This window comes from Melanostigma gelatinosum, assembly GCF_949748355.1.
Source record: "Melanostigma gelatinosum genome assembly, chromosome: 11".
NCBI classification, from domain to species: Eukaryota; Metazoa; Chordata; class Actinopteri; order Perciformes; family Zoarcidae; genus Melanostigma; species Melanostigma gelatinosum.
Window position 1 is genome coordinate 26122616 of NC_136644.1, and position 14127 is coordinate 26136742.

Consider the following 14127-nt stretch of genomic DNA (forward strand, 5'->3'; position numbering starts at 1 on the left):
CTTCCTCCCCCCTTCCCTCTCTTTTTCTCCTCCCACCCTCGCTCCTTCCCTGTCTCTTTCTCCATCCTCCCTCCCTCCTTCCCTCTTTTATTCTCCTCCCACCCTCGCTCCTTCCCTCTCTCTATATCCTCCCTCCCTCCTTCCCTCTTTTATTCTCCTCCCACCCTCCTTCCCTCTCTCTATATCCTCCCTCCCCCTTCCCTCTTTCATTCTCCTCCCTCCCTCCTTCCCTCTTTCATTCTCCTCCCACCATCCTTCAATCTCTCTTTTTCCTTCCTCCCTCCTTTCCTATCTTTTTCTCTTCCCTCCCTCCTTCCCTCTCTCTATATCCTCCCTCCCCCCTTTCCTTCTCACTTTTCCTGCCCCTCATTTCTCTCTCTCTCTCTCTCTCTCTCTCTCTCTCTCCTTCCTCCCCCTTTCCTCCTCTCTTTCTCCTCCCCCCCTCCAGTCTATGCAGAGTTTATCTTCCTCGGTTTGTTCATGTCTGAGATGTGTATCAAGATGTATGGTCTGGGCATCCAGCCCTACCTCCACTCCTCATTCAACTGCTTCGACTGTGTGGTGAGTGCACACACACACACACGCACGCACACACACACGCACACACACACACACACACGCACGCACACACACACACTGTAAGTGGGTGAAAAAACAAATCCAACACTCCATTTAATCAACAGATTCAAATGAACAATGAGCAGATTCAGCGCCGCGTTTGTCACCAGTAATTTGTGCGATAACGGAACATTGGTTTGTCCCGCTGGCGTCGCTGCGGAGGCTCGTTGGCCGGTTTTACTGCTTCTTACATGCTGACACACAACACGCGGTAAAGTGACGCCACGTGAAACTGCATCCAGGTCAGCAGGCAGCGAGTGGAGTTAGACTCAGCTACAAGGTGTTTGTTCCTTTCTGTGGTCATTCATCACAAACAACAGATCCAGGAGGATTTCAAAGTGTATGAACTCAGAGACGGCTGAAGGACCTTCGGTTCACTCGATACCTGGACGATTGAACTGGCTGTAAAAAGAGTTGTATTCAGAAAGCTGTGTCTGGTTACGAGTTGGTAAAATATAGAGTGTGCTAGCTTGTAGTCCAATTAACCATTTGTCAAATAAATTCCCTCTTTTTTAATTTCAGAGGGCCGGGGTACGAAATATTTTCAGTTTAGTTTTATTTCTTGACCGTCTCAGCGCTACAGTTATTTATCGTGTTTGTTGCTTAACTTAGGATCAGTTAAAGGATTCAGAAGGACTACGATTTAATGACTTAATGCTGTTCAGATTTCATGAAATCCTATCAGTCCACAAACTCCCAGAAACAACTTTAGAAAACATCTGCAGGGAAACAAGCAAACACCGAAATCTCACTGGAAGTAAATGTTCAGTTGGGTGTGTTTACAGGTTGCATTTTTGCATAAAAACACCTGAAAGTCAAAATAAATCTAGTAATATCACAAAAGAGTTTTTACTTCTTCATTGAGGGGGAAAATGTGATGAATTGAAATCTGACAAAGTGCAGCGGAAACCGATTCAGCGAACACACGAAGGTGTACGTGAAGCATGTGACTTCAACGATTGAATAATCTGATTTTATTCTCCCCTCTTCCTCTGTAAGGAAGAGGGGAGATGATTTTCCCGCCCGGAGATCTGGAGCCACCCACTGTTTTATCTCCATGAACCAACTCCTAACGGATGGACACAAGCGTTCATTCGCATTTTCCATTTAATGTTCTTGAAATTTGTTAAAAGTTGTAAGATCTAAAATACCCCAAAAATATTCTTGCAGTATCAATAAATCCATGAATTGCAGACACATGGTTTCACATGCACAGTAGAAACTCATCTGCCTTTTGATGGGGATCATTTTTTTAAATAATAAATAAGTAAATAACTGCATTGATCAGTGTTCATTATTGATATAAAGTCAGAGTCTGCTGGCGACAAACACCCTGAATGAACCCAACAGGATATGACGGTCTGACATGTGTCCGTGTGCGTGTGTGTGTGCGTGTGCGTGTGCGTGTGCAGGTCATCGTGGGCAGCATCTTCGAGGTGGTGTGGTCCACCATCAAACCAGGAACCTCCTTTGGGATCAGTGTGTTACGAGCTCTGCGACTGCTCCGCATCTTCAAAGTCACCAAGTAAGCTCCTCGTTCTCTCTCTCTCTCTCTCTCATTCTCTCTCTCGTTCTCTCTCTCTCTCTCATTCTCTCTCTCTCTCTCTCTCTCTCGTTCTCTCTCTCTCTCTCTCTCGTTCTCTCTCTCTCTCTCTCTCTCTCTCTCTCTCGTTCTCTCTCTCTCTCTCGTTCTCTCTCTCGCTCTCTCTCTCGTTCTCTCTCTCTCTCGTTCTCTCTCTCATTCTCTCGCTCTCGCTCATTCTCTCTCTCTCTCTCTCGTTCTCTCTCTCTCTCTCTCTCTCTCTCGTTCTCTCTCTCTCTCGTTCTCTCTCTCTCTCGCTCTCGCTCTCGCTCTCGCTCTCGGTCTCTCTCTCGTTCTCTCTCTCGCTCTCGGTCTCTCTCTCGTTCTCTCTCTCGCTCTCGCTCTCGTTCTCTCTCTCGTTCTCTCTCTCTCTCTCTCTCGTTCTCGTTCTCGTTCTCGTTCTCGTTCTCTCTCTCTCTCTCTCTCTCTCTCGCTCTCGTTCTCGTTCTCTCTCTCTCTCTCTCTCTCTCTCTCTCTCGCTCTCTCTCTCTCTCTCTCGCTCTCTCTCTCTCTCTCTCTCTCTCTCTCTCTCTCTCTCTCTCTCTCTCTCTCTATGTATATATACATAGAGATGTCTGTCACGTGGTGGAGTGTCAGACAGCACGTTGTCCGTTACGTCGGGTGGGTTGTCATGTTGAGCGCATTATATTTCCCACAATTTAAGCTTCTGCATTTTCCAAATGCACGAGCATTATTCAAACGTATTGTTGGGTCAGTTGTTCATCAGACGGAGGTTTGAGCAGGTTGGAATCAGTCCGACCGTGGACGCGTGAATCCGTGGAGCTGTCCGTGGTGCTGAAGTAGCAGACGGATTCGTAGAGTCCTGCGCTTCTGTCAGTTTCATCTTGGATCAATACTATCATAGAAGAATTCAATGCAAACTGGAATCCCTCATGAACTATGTTCTACAATTTGAGGATCTAAGTATTTTTTATATATGTGTAAAGAAGCTAAAAAGTGTCTTAATGATTATTTTGAGATTAAATCTAACATGTTTAATCCCTGTGCTCAATAAATGCAGTAATAAAGTTCTAGGTTTCAATTTACAACCTCTTCTTCTTCATCACTTTAAATGTTCTTCCTTTCACGTTCTTCTCCTCTATTCCTGCCTTCTTTCCCGTCCTCTTCCTTCATCTCTTTCTCCCTTCTTACCTTTTGCCCTCCCTTCATTAACCCTCCTCCTCCTCCTCCTCTTCCTCCTCAGGTACTGGGCTCCTCTTCGAAACCTGGTGGTTTCTCTGCTGAACTCCATGAAGTCCATCGTCAGCTTGCTGTTCCTCCTCTTCCTCTTCATCGTGGTCTTTGCCCTGTTGGGGATGCAGCTGTTTGGAGGACAGTCAGTATCAACACCAAAAGAAAAGAAACCCTCTTTTCTCTGAATGAACTTTGTTTCTGTCGTTTATTGTTCATGTGATTGTGACGGCGTTCTACTTTTTTTCCTTTTTTCTTCTTCTCAGATTCAACTTCGACAAAGGAACTCCTTCGACGAACTTTGACACGTTTGCAGCAGCGATCATGACGGTGTTTCAGGTACGGAAGAGACTTAAAAAAAATAAATGACTTATTGGTTTGATTCTGCTCAAATGATCCCTTTTGATAAACAAAACGTGTTCCGACATTATTCTTTCATATATAGGTTCATTCAATGCCAGAATAAATCGTTCCATTTAATAACCTCCTACTCATACCATGTTACGTGTATAAAAGTTTAACTTATTTAGCGGATTCAATTCTACAATGTGGTTAAAAGTTAGGTTCCAGTCAGTTGCTGTGTTTAACAAAAAATGACTGTAAGCGACACTCATACACACACTCACACACACTCACACACACTCATACACACACTCACACACACATACACACTCATACACACACATACACACACATACACACACTCACACACACACACTCATACACACACTCACACACACACATACACACACATACACACACTCACACACACACACTCATACACACACTCACACACACACATACACACTCATACACACACATACACACACATACACACACTCACACACACACACTCATACACACACTCACACACACACATACACACTCATACACACTCATTCACACTCACACACACACATACACACACATACACACTCATACACACACTCATACACACACTCATACACACTCATACACACACTTATACACACTCATACACACTCATACACACTCATACACACACTCATACACACTCACACACACTTATACACACACTCATACACACTCGGGTAGATTTTGGGGAGAGAGCCGAAGCTCTTTTCTAGAGTGAAGTTTAACGATGCCCATTGTTGTCATGTCATCAGTTTGTCAGATGACTTGTTCGGTCCTGACTGAGACGGCTTTTGTGTCGCTTTATAGTGTGTGTGTGTGTGTGTGTGTGTGTGTGTGTGTGTGTGTGTGTGTGTGTGTGTGTGTGTGTGTGTGTGTGTGTTGATGAGCACGCATCGGTCTGTGAGAAGTGTCTTTGTGCTCGGGGCATTTTACAAATCATAATTAAAAATGCTGCCTGATACATTCAGTTCAATTCTACTCACTTCACTTTACTTTATTTATCTTTTACTTTCATTTCAATTGTTTTTGTTCCATGAATGTTTTACAACAGGTGATGTGATGATGGTTCATTTAGTTTTTGACTGATTCTAATTTCAGATTTATTTAGAAAAAAAATAACTTTATTAATCCCGCAGACAATTCTTGTGCCAGAGTTTCAAAGAGACACCCTGAGAGTTTCACTGCTCCTGCTGTTGTGTGCATCTCTCTGCACTATTAATACATATTATTATCATGGTGTTATGATTATAATAACACTAATAGTAAGAGAATGTCTTGTTGTCTGTGTAGGTCCTGACTGGAGAAGACTGGAACATGGTGATGTACGATGGCATTAAGTCCCAGGGAGGAGTGAACGACAAGGGGATGATCTTCTCCATCTTCTTCATCGTCCTCACAATCTTCGGCAACTGTATCCTGCCTGAACGCTCGCACACACACACACACACACACACAATGTGCAAGACACAGACGGATCATGTTCTCAGTGATGATGAAGTGTAGTAGACGGTCTCCTTTCATCCTGTCCATTGATCTGCGTGCCTCGGCCTCTCCCTGAGAAACGTCGTGCGTGGACATCCCTCCTTGACTTCTGCCGCCACAGACACTCTGCTCAACGTCTTCTTGGCCATCGCCGTCGACAATCTGGCCAACGCCCAGGAGCTCACCAAGGTACAGAAAGAATACCATTTCAGTTGCAATCTCAGTTTCGACATCTTTTATTTGCAATATTTGAGAAAGAAAAAAGAAACATTTTAATTGTCGTATTTTCATAAATTCCGTTCATGTAGAAAGGTGTTCCGGCTGCCAGAGTAAATATTCACTCGTGGACTTCACAGTATGAACTTATTCTGTTCGTGAAAGCGTCTGTCTGGTTGTTTGTTGATTCGTAACGACGTAGTGAACTATGAACAACTCTTCTTAGCCGTCCCAGGGAGAGCGGACACACTCTGGACTCGTGTGCGAGCCAACAAAACAATAATTCATCAACTGATATGCCAGACAATACGATTCCCAGCATGTTTGGGTTTTTTTGGTATGTGTCCCAATTAAAAAGATTATGGTTTGCACGCTGTAGATTTCAAAACTATGAATAAAATGTGAGTGTTTCAGAAAGTTTCCTCTTTGAGGTTGAAAGAAAAGAGGGTGTGGCTGAGTATGAGCAACAGTTGCTGTCTAACTCGCTGAAAAGGACCCGACCAACCCCGCTCTCCCCTCTCCCCCCAAAGACAATTCATACACAAACCAGCCTTCTTCTCCTCCAATAGGACGAGGAGGAACAGGAGTCAGCAGCCAATCAGAAGACGGCAATGCAGAAGGCCAAGGAGGTGGCCGAGGTCAGCCCGATGTCGGCAGCAAACCTGTCCATTGCGGCGTAAGTGCAGACATACGCTGTACGCACTGTACATCAACACCATGTTAACTCGAAAAGTACACATGCACCTGCACACACACACACACACACACACACACACACACACACACACACACACACACACACACAAAAGTCTCTCTGCCTCACTCTGTCCTTTGGTGAAAGCACTGTATCTTTGCTAACATTGGTGATTGGCAGGCATTCATGTGCACACACAAACACCCACCATCGCACTCTCCCCCGCGTCCTCGTCATCCTAAAATCTGATGAGGCGATTGTTCCGAGAGTGAAAGGAACAGATTCCAAAAGGCTTTGTGGCGTGAAGACGAGCGAGAGGCGGACAAGTCTGTAGAAATCTGCTCCTGGCAGCAGAAAACGCTGACAATAGGACACATCAAAATGATGCTCGCAAAAAAACAAGCCCGCTGCTCCTTCAGAAGCCGCCGGACTCTTCAGTCGCTGCTGGCGAAGCCTTCGACGGTGATATTAGAAGCTGCTCGAGCTTTGCTTGTCAATCATAACTTATGTGTGGATGATTCCTATGAGTTATGGAATCTAAATAGTGTGTTTTTAAAGCTAATTAGCTCATTAGCTTGGAACCAGTTGGTTTCTCATTTTCACATACTTTTTTTGGACTCTCCTGAAACATTTGGAGACGATGAATTTCCTCCTGTCTCACTTGACTCCGTCCCCAATCTTTGTTTTAAAAATTCAAAAGACGTCTTCCACACGTTTCACTTTATGTCTGAATTCACGTCCTCCATTGCAGCAAAACACGAACAGAAACCCCGAGGGGTTCACCTGAGTTTACTGGACACCTTTAGGGGACAGACATGTCCGTGGAGTCCTGTCAACGATTTAAAGTATTCTCTTATATAATAGTGGTTTATAGAGAAAATGCTTTTGCAGTACTGCTGTTGGCCACTGGGGCAATTTGTTAGCAGGGCTGAGTGGCGAATATTGATTTAGCATTTCTCAAAACAATAGAAACTGATTCAAAACTTATAGACCTATCAAAACGTTTTGATTTGGACAATTATTATAATTTATGAACGTACATAACATACAATGAATACGCGCTCCTCAAAGACACCAGACTCCATTGATAAAAACATTGTTGTAACTCAGTCCTTTGTAAAACGCACTTCATTAACACCCGACATGAACAATGTTGAACTCAACAAACTGTCGTGTTCAGTTCTTTCCACCGTTTCAACAAACACCAACTCAAACGACACGAGTTCGATGTGAAAAGGGGCGGGCTCTGCACACCGCACACTGACAAACGTCAGAACTAACTTTTACATTTGGCCTCGTGCATCTTATATGAGTAAAGATTCGGCGACTGGAGCGTGAAACGTCTGTGGCGGAGTGCTGAGGTGGAATAACTGAGAGTGTAGCAGCTTATCTCCGAACAGCAAAGAGCAGCAGAAGAACCACATCAAGGGCAACAAGTCGGTGTGGGAGCAGAGGACCAGCGAGATCCGCCGACAGAACCTGATGACGAGTCGCGAGGCGCTCTACAACGAGCTGGAGCAAGAGGACTGGAAGGTGGGAGGCGAAGGGGAGGAGGTGAGGACACACACACACACACATGCAGTCTACTCCTGATATACAGGGTGGATATTTGTTACACCTGTATGTAATGTGCAGTATCTTCAGCAGAAACACCAGCACAAGCGCCTGACCTGCTTTATAACCACTGTGTATTATGGGTCACGCTGCACTTCACAGAGGTTTAGAATCCAGGCTGTGATGTCCCTTTAAGCCTGCAACAGAGTCTTGTTGTTGCGCTAGCCGCTGCTATATGGGACGGCTTGGAGCTGCGTGCTTTGGGATCCATGTATTATTAAAGTGGGCCATGCAGAGACATGCAGAGCGGTACCCGAAGAAGGCAGCGGACTCAAAACTGGAGCGGGTCTGAAGTGTTATTCAAATGTCATTTTTAAACGCTTAAAGCACCACACATTGTCTTTCCTTTTGGTTTGATCATATTTGAGTGGGAGCAGAAGCTAACATCTGAAAATGAAACCAGAACTATCGTGAATGGCTCGATGACATGTGGGGTAATTAGGAAGGATTTTGGGTGGGGCCCTTTAAAATGTATCTCAAGTTTTAACCGCATCCACTCATCCCTGTTACCCCGACCCAGGTGTCCTATCCACGGAAAGCACGTGGTGATATGAAGACCCACCTGGACCGGCCGCTGGTGGTCAACCCGCAGGATAACCGCAACAACAACACCAACAAGACCCAACTGGGTGAGCTGCCTCTGGACCAGGAGTACCGGCGCCAGGACATCGACCACCAACGCGGAGCCGCCCACCACTACCACTACCGCCACCATCATCGCAAAGCCAGCGGCCCGGACGGCGGAGAGACGGGCCAGTCGGCGGAGACCCGCATGGAGCGGGGCTTCAGCTGCACGTCCCTGGGCAACGTGGAGGGCCAGCAAGGGGAGGAGAGGCACATCCACAGGAGCCACCGGGGCCACCGGCACAGGAACAGGGAGGGCCGGGAGGCCCGCAGCGTGTCCCCCAACCGTAGCGTCGGGGTGGAGGGGAACAACGAGCACCGGAGGTCCCGGCAGCACCGCAGGGAGGGGGAGGAAGGCAGGAGACACAGATCCAGAGGGACGGAGGGGGAGAAAGGCGAGGAAGGGGAGGGACGGAAGGGGAGACGCCATCGACACGGGAACCAGGAGAAGAGCAGATGGTATCGCACCAGAAGGCGAGTATAAAGGACGGGTTCACTTTCAACCGGACAAGCTTTTTAAAGGTCGTCTTTGAGAGTTTAGGAAGCGACCCGACACTCTGGCCAGTAACCTTTGGCTCTTGCGTGATTGGCTGGTAGCTGCTGCCTATGATCATCAAACCTCCTCAGTGCCCAATGTCAGTTCAATAAAACCATTTGAAGTCCGACGTGCTGTTCATATTTCGGTGAAAAGCAAGTGTATTTCATGGCAGGTGATCTAAAAGTGAAAGATCCTGTCTGTCCATCTGTGTGCACTCAATAAACGCGTCAAATACCACAGCTTGTTCAGGGCCCTCTAAGCGTCAAACTATGACGCTCTACGCAACCCACTAGCATCGTTTCTTGGTCGTTACCGTTGACTACGTCGTGTCTTTTCTTCAGAGTAAACATCCGTCTCTACAGGAAGTTAGGTTCAGGCAACGTAACCAATTAGTTAGGTTTAGGAACAGAGACGTTAACTTGACTGACGAACGACTCACTTCACTCCCAAAGAACACTGACCAGGCTCCTTTAATGGACACGTTCTATGTGTTGGCATCTCTATCTGCTGTTTTTGATCACCTGGTCCATAACCCCTGATTGCTTCCTTCCTCCGTCAGGGAGCACCACAGCACCGGGCCCAGCCTCTCCACCGCGCGACCCATACAGCAGCACAACGAGGACCTGGACAACTTCCGCAACAACAGCAAGCTGGCCAGTGCCCAGGAGCACCCGTACGGCCTCCCGCCGCACCACCCCGACCACCCGGACCACCCGGACCACGTCAACAACCTGCTGAACTGCCGCGACGCCGACACCCACACCCTGATCCACAGCATGGACAGCCTGATCCTGACCAGCATGGCCAAACCCGAGTACACCAAGATAGACATGCCGCCCGTCTACCCCTACCCCTCCACCAACGCCATCCTGCAAGGTGAGCATCTGGGGGGGTCGGTCGTGTGCAATCGAGGGTACAGTTGGCATGCGGACGATACAATTATTTGACTTTACTCCTTGAGGGAAACGCACGATAACAAACAGACTGGATCGAGTGAAAGGCAAAGAAAAATGTTGAATGTTAAATCATCAAAATGTCTTCAAATCATATCTGTATCGGCGACAAGAAGCAGGTCATTAATGGTTATCAATATCAGTAAAAGAAAATCCATGTTATGACTCTGTATTTGGCGAACACTGGTGCAAGTCCAGTCTCGTTCGGTCCTGTCCTGGAAAACAACGCTGGCGTTCTGGTGACGCCGACCTCTTTCTGTCTCCCTGTCCGTCCAATCCTCTTCCTGTCTTTTCTCCCGTTGCTATTTGCTCAGTGAACAAGAACGCCAACACGGACCAGAAGAAGAGCGAGGAGAAGAAGGAGGAGGAGGACGAGGGAGGAGACAAAGACGGCCCCAAACCCATGCCTCCCTTCAGCTCCTGCTTCATAATGTCCACCACCAACCCGTGAGTGTTTGTGCGCGTGGTCAAGCGCTGTAAAGACACTGTCCTCATCGAGGACATAGAATCGTTACCGCATGTGTTCACACGGCTTGTTTCCTCTGCTCGTCTGTGCGTTGGCACCAGGTTTCGGAGGTGCTGTCACTACATCCTGACTCTGAAGTATTTCGAGTTCAGCATCCTGTCCGTCATTGCTATGAGCAGCATCGCCCTCGCCGCAGAGGACCCCGTCTCGCCGCAGTCACCGCGAAACAACGTGAGACATCGCGCCGCGTGTCCTTCTGTACACCTTCAGAAGTAAAATGTCTCCCGAGGACACAAAGACGAGCGAAACCCTCACAGATTACGTCAAGGATTACGTCAAGGTGTCAAAGTAAAATGAGTTACAAACGAGAAGAGAAACAAGTGCTGAAACGTCACAGGATACGTATTAAATGTTATGTGTTGCAGCACCACCAGCAAGATGTCAAGATGTAAATATGTAAACATGTAAATATGTAAATATGTACATATGTACAGCGCCGTGTGCTTTCTATTGATACGAGTCAGTCGAACTGAAGCAGGCTCTGCATCAGCATGCAGCACGGGAATATAGGTGACCTTAACTCTCAGTCCACTTACTCTCTTGTTTTAGCACTAATAAAAAAAGGGAAACAAAAGATTCAAAGACGTAAAAAGTAAATAAATTATAATTTTTTATGAGTCAGAAACACGGAACAAGGGACACTGGATTTGGCAAGTAGATTGTGAAAGAGTTAGTTTGAAGTCAGGATTGAGATTGGGATTCGCTGTGTTTGCTGTCTGATGGTCTCTCTGTTAATCTCTCCTGCTGTTTCCTCTCTCACTGATTCATCTTCCTGCTCGTCTCTCTCAGTGTAATTATATCTCACGCTGTTGTGTTGCTCTGCAGGTGCTGCGTTATTTTGACTACGTTTTCACAGGCGTCTTCACGTTTGAAATGTTGATCAAGGTAACAAAGTATCACTGTGTGTGTGTGTGTGTGTGTGTGTGTGTGTGTGTGTGTGTGTGTGTGTGTGTGTGTGTGTGTGTTGACTTTGTTCATAACGCCTTTGTTTTTGCATAATTGTATGATTGCCTTTTTTCTGTGTATTTTCATATTGATGTTCTTGTTGTCTGCGAGTGCGTTGTTATTGCATTTTTTGTCCGATTTTACTAAGAACTGATTGGTTTCTCCCAATAAATCATGATATTTCGCCGACTTTGGTGTAGAAATCCGCCTTCTGTCCCCTCGGGGCACTGGGCCTGGAGACAAACGGATGTAACGCGTCCTCTCATAAGATAAATACCAATAAGTCACAAACACAGATTGTTGAATTGGATGTGTCAGCTCTTTTGTTTGGTGTGGAAAAATGGAAACCAATGGATCAATGGGCAAAAAAACATAGTGGACTGTACATGACCCCCCTGCTCTGTATGTTAGTGTGTGTGTGTGTGTGTGTGTGTGTGTGTGTGTGTGTGTGTGTGTGTGTGTGTGTGTGTGTGTGTGTGTGTGTGTGTGTGTGTGTGTGTGTGTGTGTGTGTGTGTGTGTGTGTGTGTGTGTGTGTGTGTGTGGTCAGCTTGGTGTGCTGAGCGTGCTCTTTGTCTTCCAGATGGTGGTGCTGGGCTTGTTTCTCCACCAGGGCTCCTACTTCCGCGACTTGTGGAACATTCTGGACTTTATAGTGGTTAGTGGTGCTCTGGTGGCCTTCGCCTTCACGTAAGTGTCCCCCACCCCCACCCACCCCTATCCTCCTCATCACCTCCAACACACACACACATTCCACATCCACAGAAAGACCCTTGTCGCCCAGCCATGCAATGCTGATCTTCCTCAGAAATCATCACCTCTTGTCTTTGTCTTTCTACTGTCTTCTCTTTCTGTCTTCTCACTCTGTCCCTGTGTCTCCTTTATGTCTTTTAAACTCTCCTTTTCTCTTCCTTTATTGGTTGTCTCTTTCTGTTTCTAACTGTTTTCTGTAGTCTTGTCATTGTCTCTCGATCCTTTTCCCCATTTCCGTATCTGTCTCCTCATTGGTCATCAACACATCTGGCATCGAATCAGCAGGTCTTTCTCTACGTTTCATCGCCACCTCCATCTGGACTACAGCCCGTAATCCTTAACTCCTTCAATTTCCTAAAGTTCTGGATGATCGTCACCAATCTCCAAACCTACACTCTAAAAAAAAAATAAGAAAAAATGGGCTCCTCGTAACATTTTGCTTTGTCTTGATTGTGCAATGTCTGGGGAACCTCAGATTGTACCCTGAGGTACTATCACAGTATTTACCTGATAGTTTTCTGTAGTTCCAAGTGAGGAACCCTAAATTAGTTTTTAGATTGTAGTTACACTATCTTCACCCACGTTTCACCCCCCAAACCCTAAACCGTGCCTGAAACAATCCCATCGCACCAACCTCATTCCCCTTCACTGTCTGACCCAATACAGTAAAAAGCACCACCTGCTCCTTCTCAACATTTTCCTTTTCCCCAATCTTCCCTGCTCCTGTTCCCTTGTGTCGCCTATTTGCCAATCCATGCTGCTCTGATATTTCCACTAACCAGGCCGTGAGTCGTCCCGTCCTCTTGTCTTGCATCTAAAGCCCTGACTTTGATCCCCCAAACCTTTGCTCACCAACGCTCCCGCCTCAGGCTCTTTACAGCTTTGGTTCCCGCTGGTGCCGTCACCTCCTTCCAGATACCTTCCATAGCGAGCCTCTCCTACGATCTATCATTACATTGTTCCCCCTTCGTATTCTGAACATACAGCGAAGAGAGTGAGAGAACAATGGAATATTGTAGTCCTTGTAGCACTCTCCGAACCACCTCCTCCTGCTTAAGCAAACAGAATGGGGAGTTTTGATTTTTGTAAACTTGCTCCAACTCCAAGCTGGTGAAGCAGAATCCGAACCTCAGGGTCAGTCCAAGTCTTCCACTATCGCCATAAAAACAGCAGCCATGCTAGCGCCACTACGAGGCTCTATGAAGCTGATCGAATTCTCCAAAGGCTACGGAACGGTCGAGGAAAGGTGTTTCGGAAAATGGGCATTTATTTGACGATTTGACCGCCTGATCATTTACTAATGAGCAGGCGATAACGTCAGTAAAATAAAGTCCGTTGGTCCCGGCTGGTAGCACCACAATGACTTGTTAATAGATGATAGAAGAGAAAAGCAGATTTATTTGTTTGCTTTCTTTAAATATTTGTATGAAGATTTAGTTAAATTCAACGAATCTCGCCACAGCCGACAGTTTATGTCACGAGTTGTTGCACTCTCTTGCGTTGAATCACGAGCTGTATGTTGGGAACGAGTGTCAGCCATTGCTCCCTAGCTTGCCGTTATCCTCACCCAACCCCCGCCTCCACCCCTGTCTGAAGATAGCCCCCCTACAGTCCGTAAATAACCCCTTTCTGCCCTTCCAAACTCCGCCACTCACACACACCTTTCAACCCCACCTCCCCCCAACAACCATAAAAGCCATCATCCTGCCTCCAAACCCGACCCCCTCCCTTCCCTTCCCCCCCCCCCCCTCCGGGCTGGAGCTCCCTGGCGGTCAGTCCGTGGGGGTGAGGGCGCCCCAGACACCTTTAACCCTTTAAGTGCCCAGGCTCTCTGTTCGCCACGGGGGAAGAACACCGCCGTGGCTCATCGCCTCTCGTCAACCCCCTCCTCCCCCCTACTCTCTCTCTCTCTCTCTCTCTCTCTCTCTCTCTTTTTTACCCACACACACTCAAACACAAACACACACACTCATCTGTCCTACCGACCGCGTTAACGTTCC

The 14127-nt window shown here is 46.9% G+C and overlaps 1 protein-coding gene across 1 annotated transcript in view; it reads left to right on the plus strand.

Annotated features, from left to right (window-relative positions):
- Positions 1 to 14127, plus strand: part of cacna1ab (calcium channel, voltage-dependent, P/Q type, alpha 1A subunit, b) — a 72750-nt gene that overhangs the window by 17392 nt on the left and 41231 nt on the right. The window contains 14 exon segments of the mRNA XM_079279326.1: positions 449 to 561; positions 2031 to 2143; positions 3405 to 3536; positions 3658 to 3730; positions 5075 to 5195; positions 5388 to 5455; positions 6052 to 6158; positions 7577 to 7730; positions 8311 to 8892; positions 9516 to 9828; positions 10220 to 10352; positions 10473 to 10602; positions 11257 to 11316; positions 11958 to 12064. Of these exon segments, the coding sequence (XP_079135452.1) occupies positions 449 to 561; positions 2031 to 2143; positions 3405 to 3536; positions 3658 to 3730; positions 5075 to 5195; positions 5388 to 5455; positions 6052 to 6158; positions 7577 to 7730; positions 8311 to 8892; positions 9516 to 9828; positions 10220 to 10352; positions 10473 to 10602; positions 11257 to 11316; positions 11958 to 12064 (2206 nt within the window).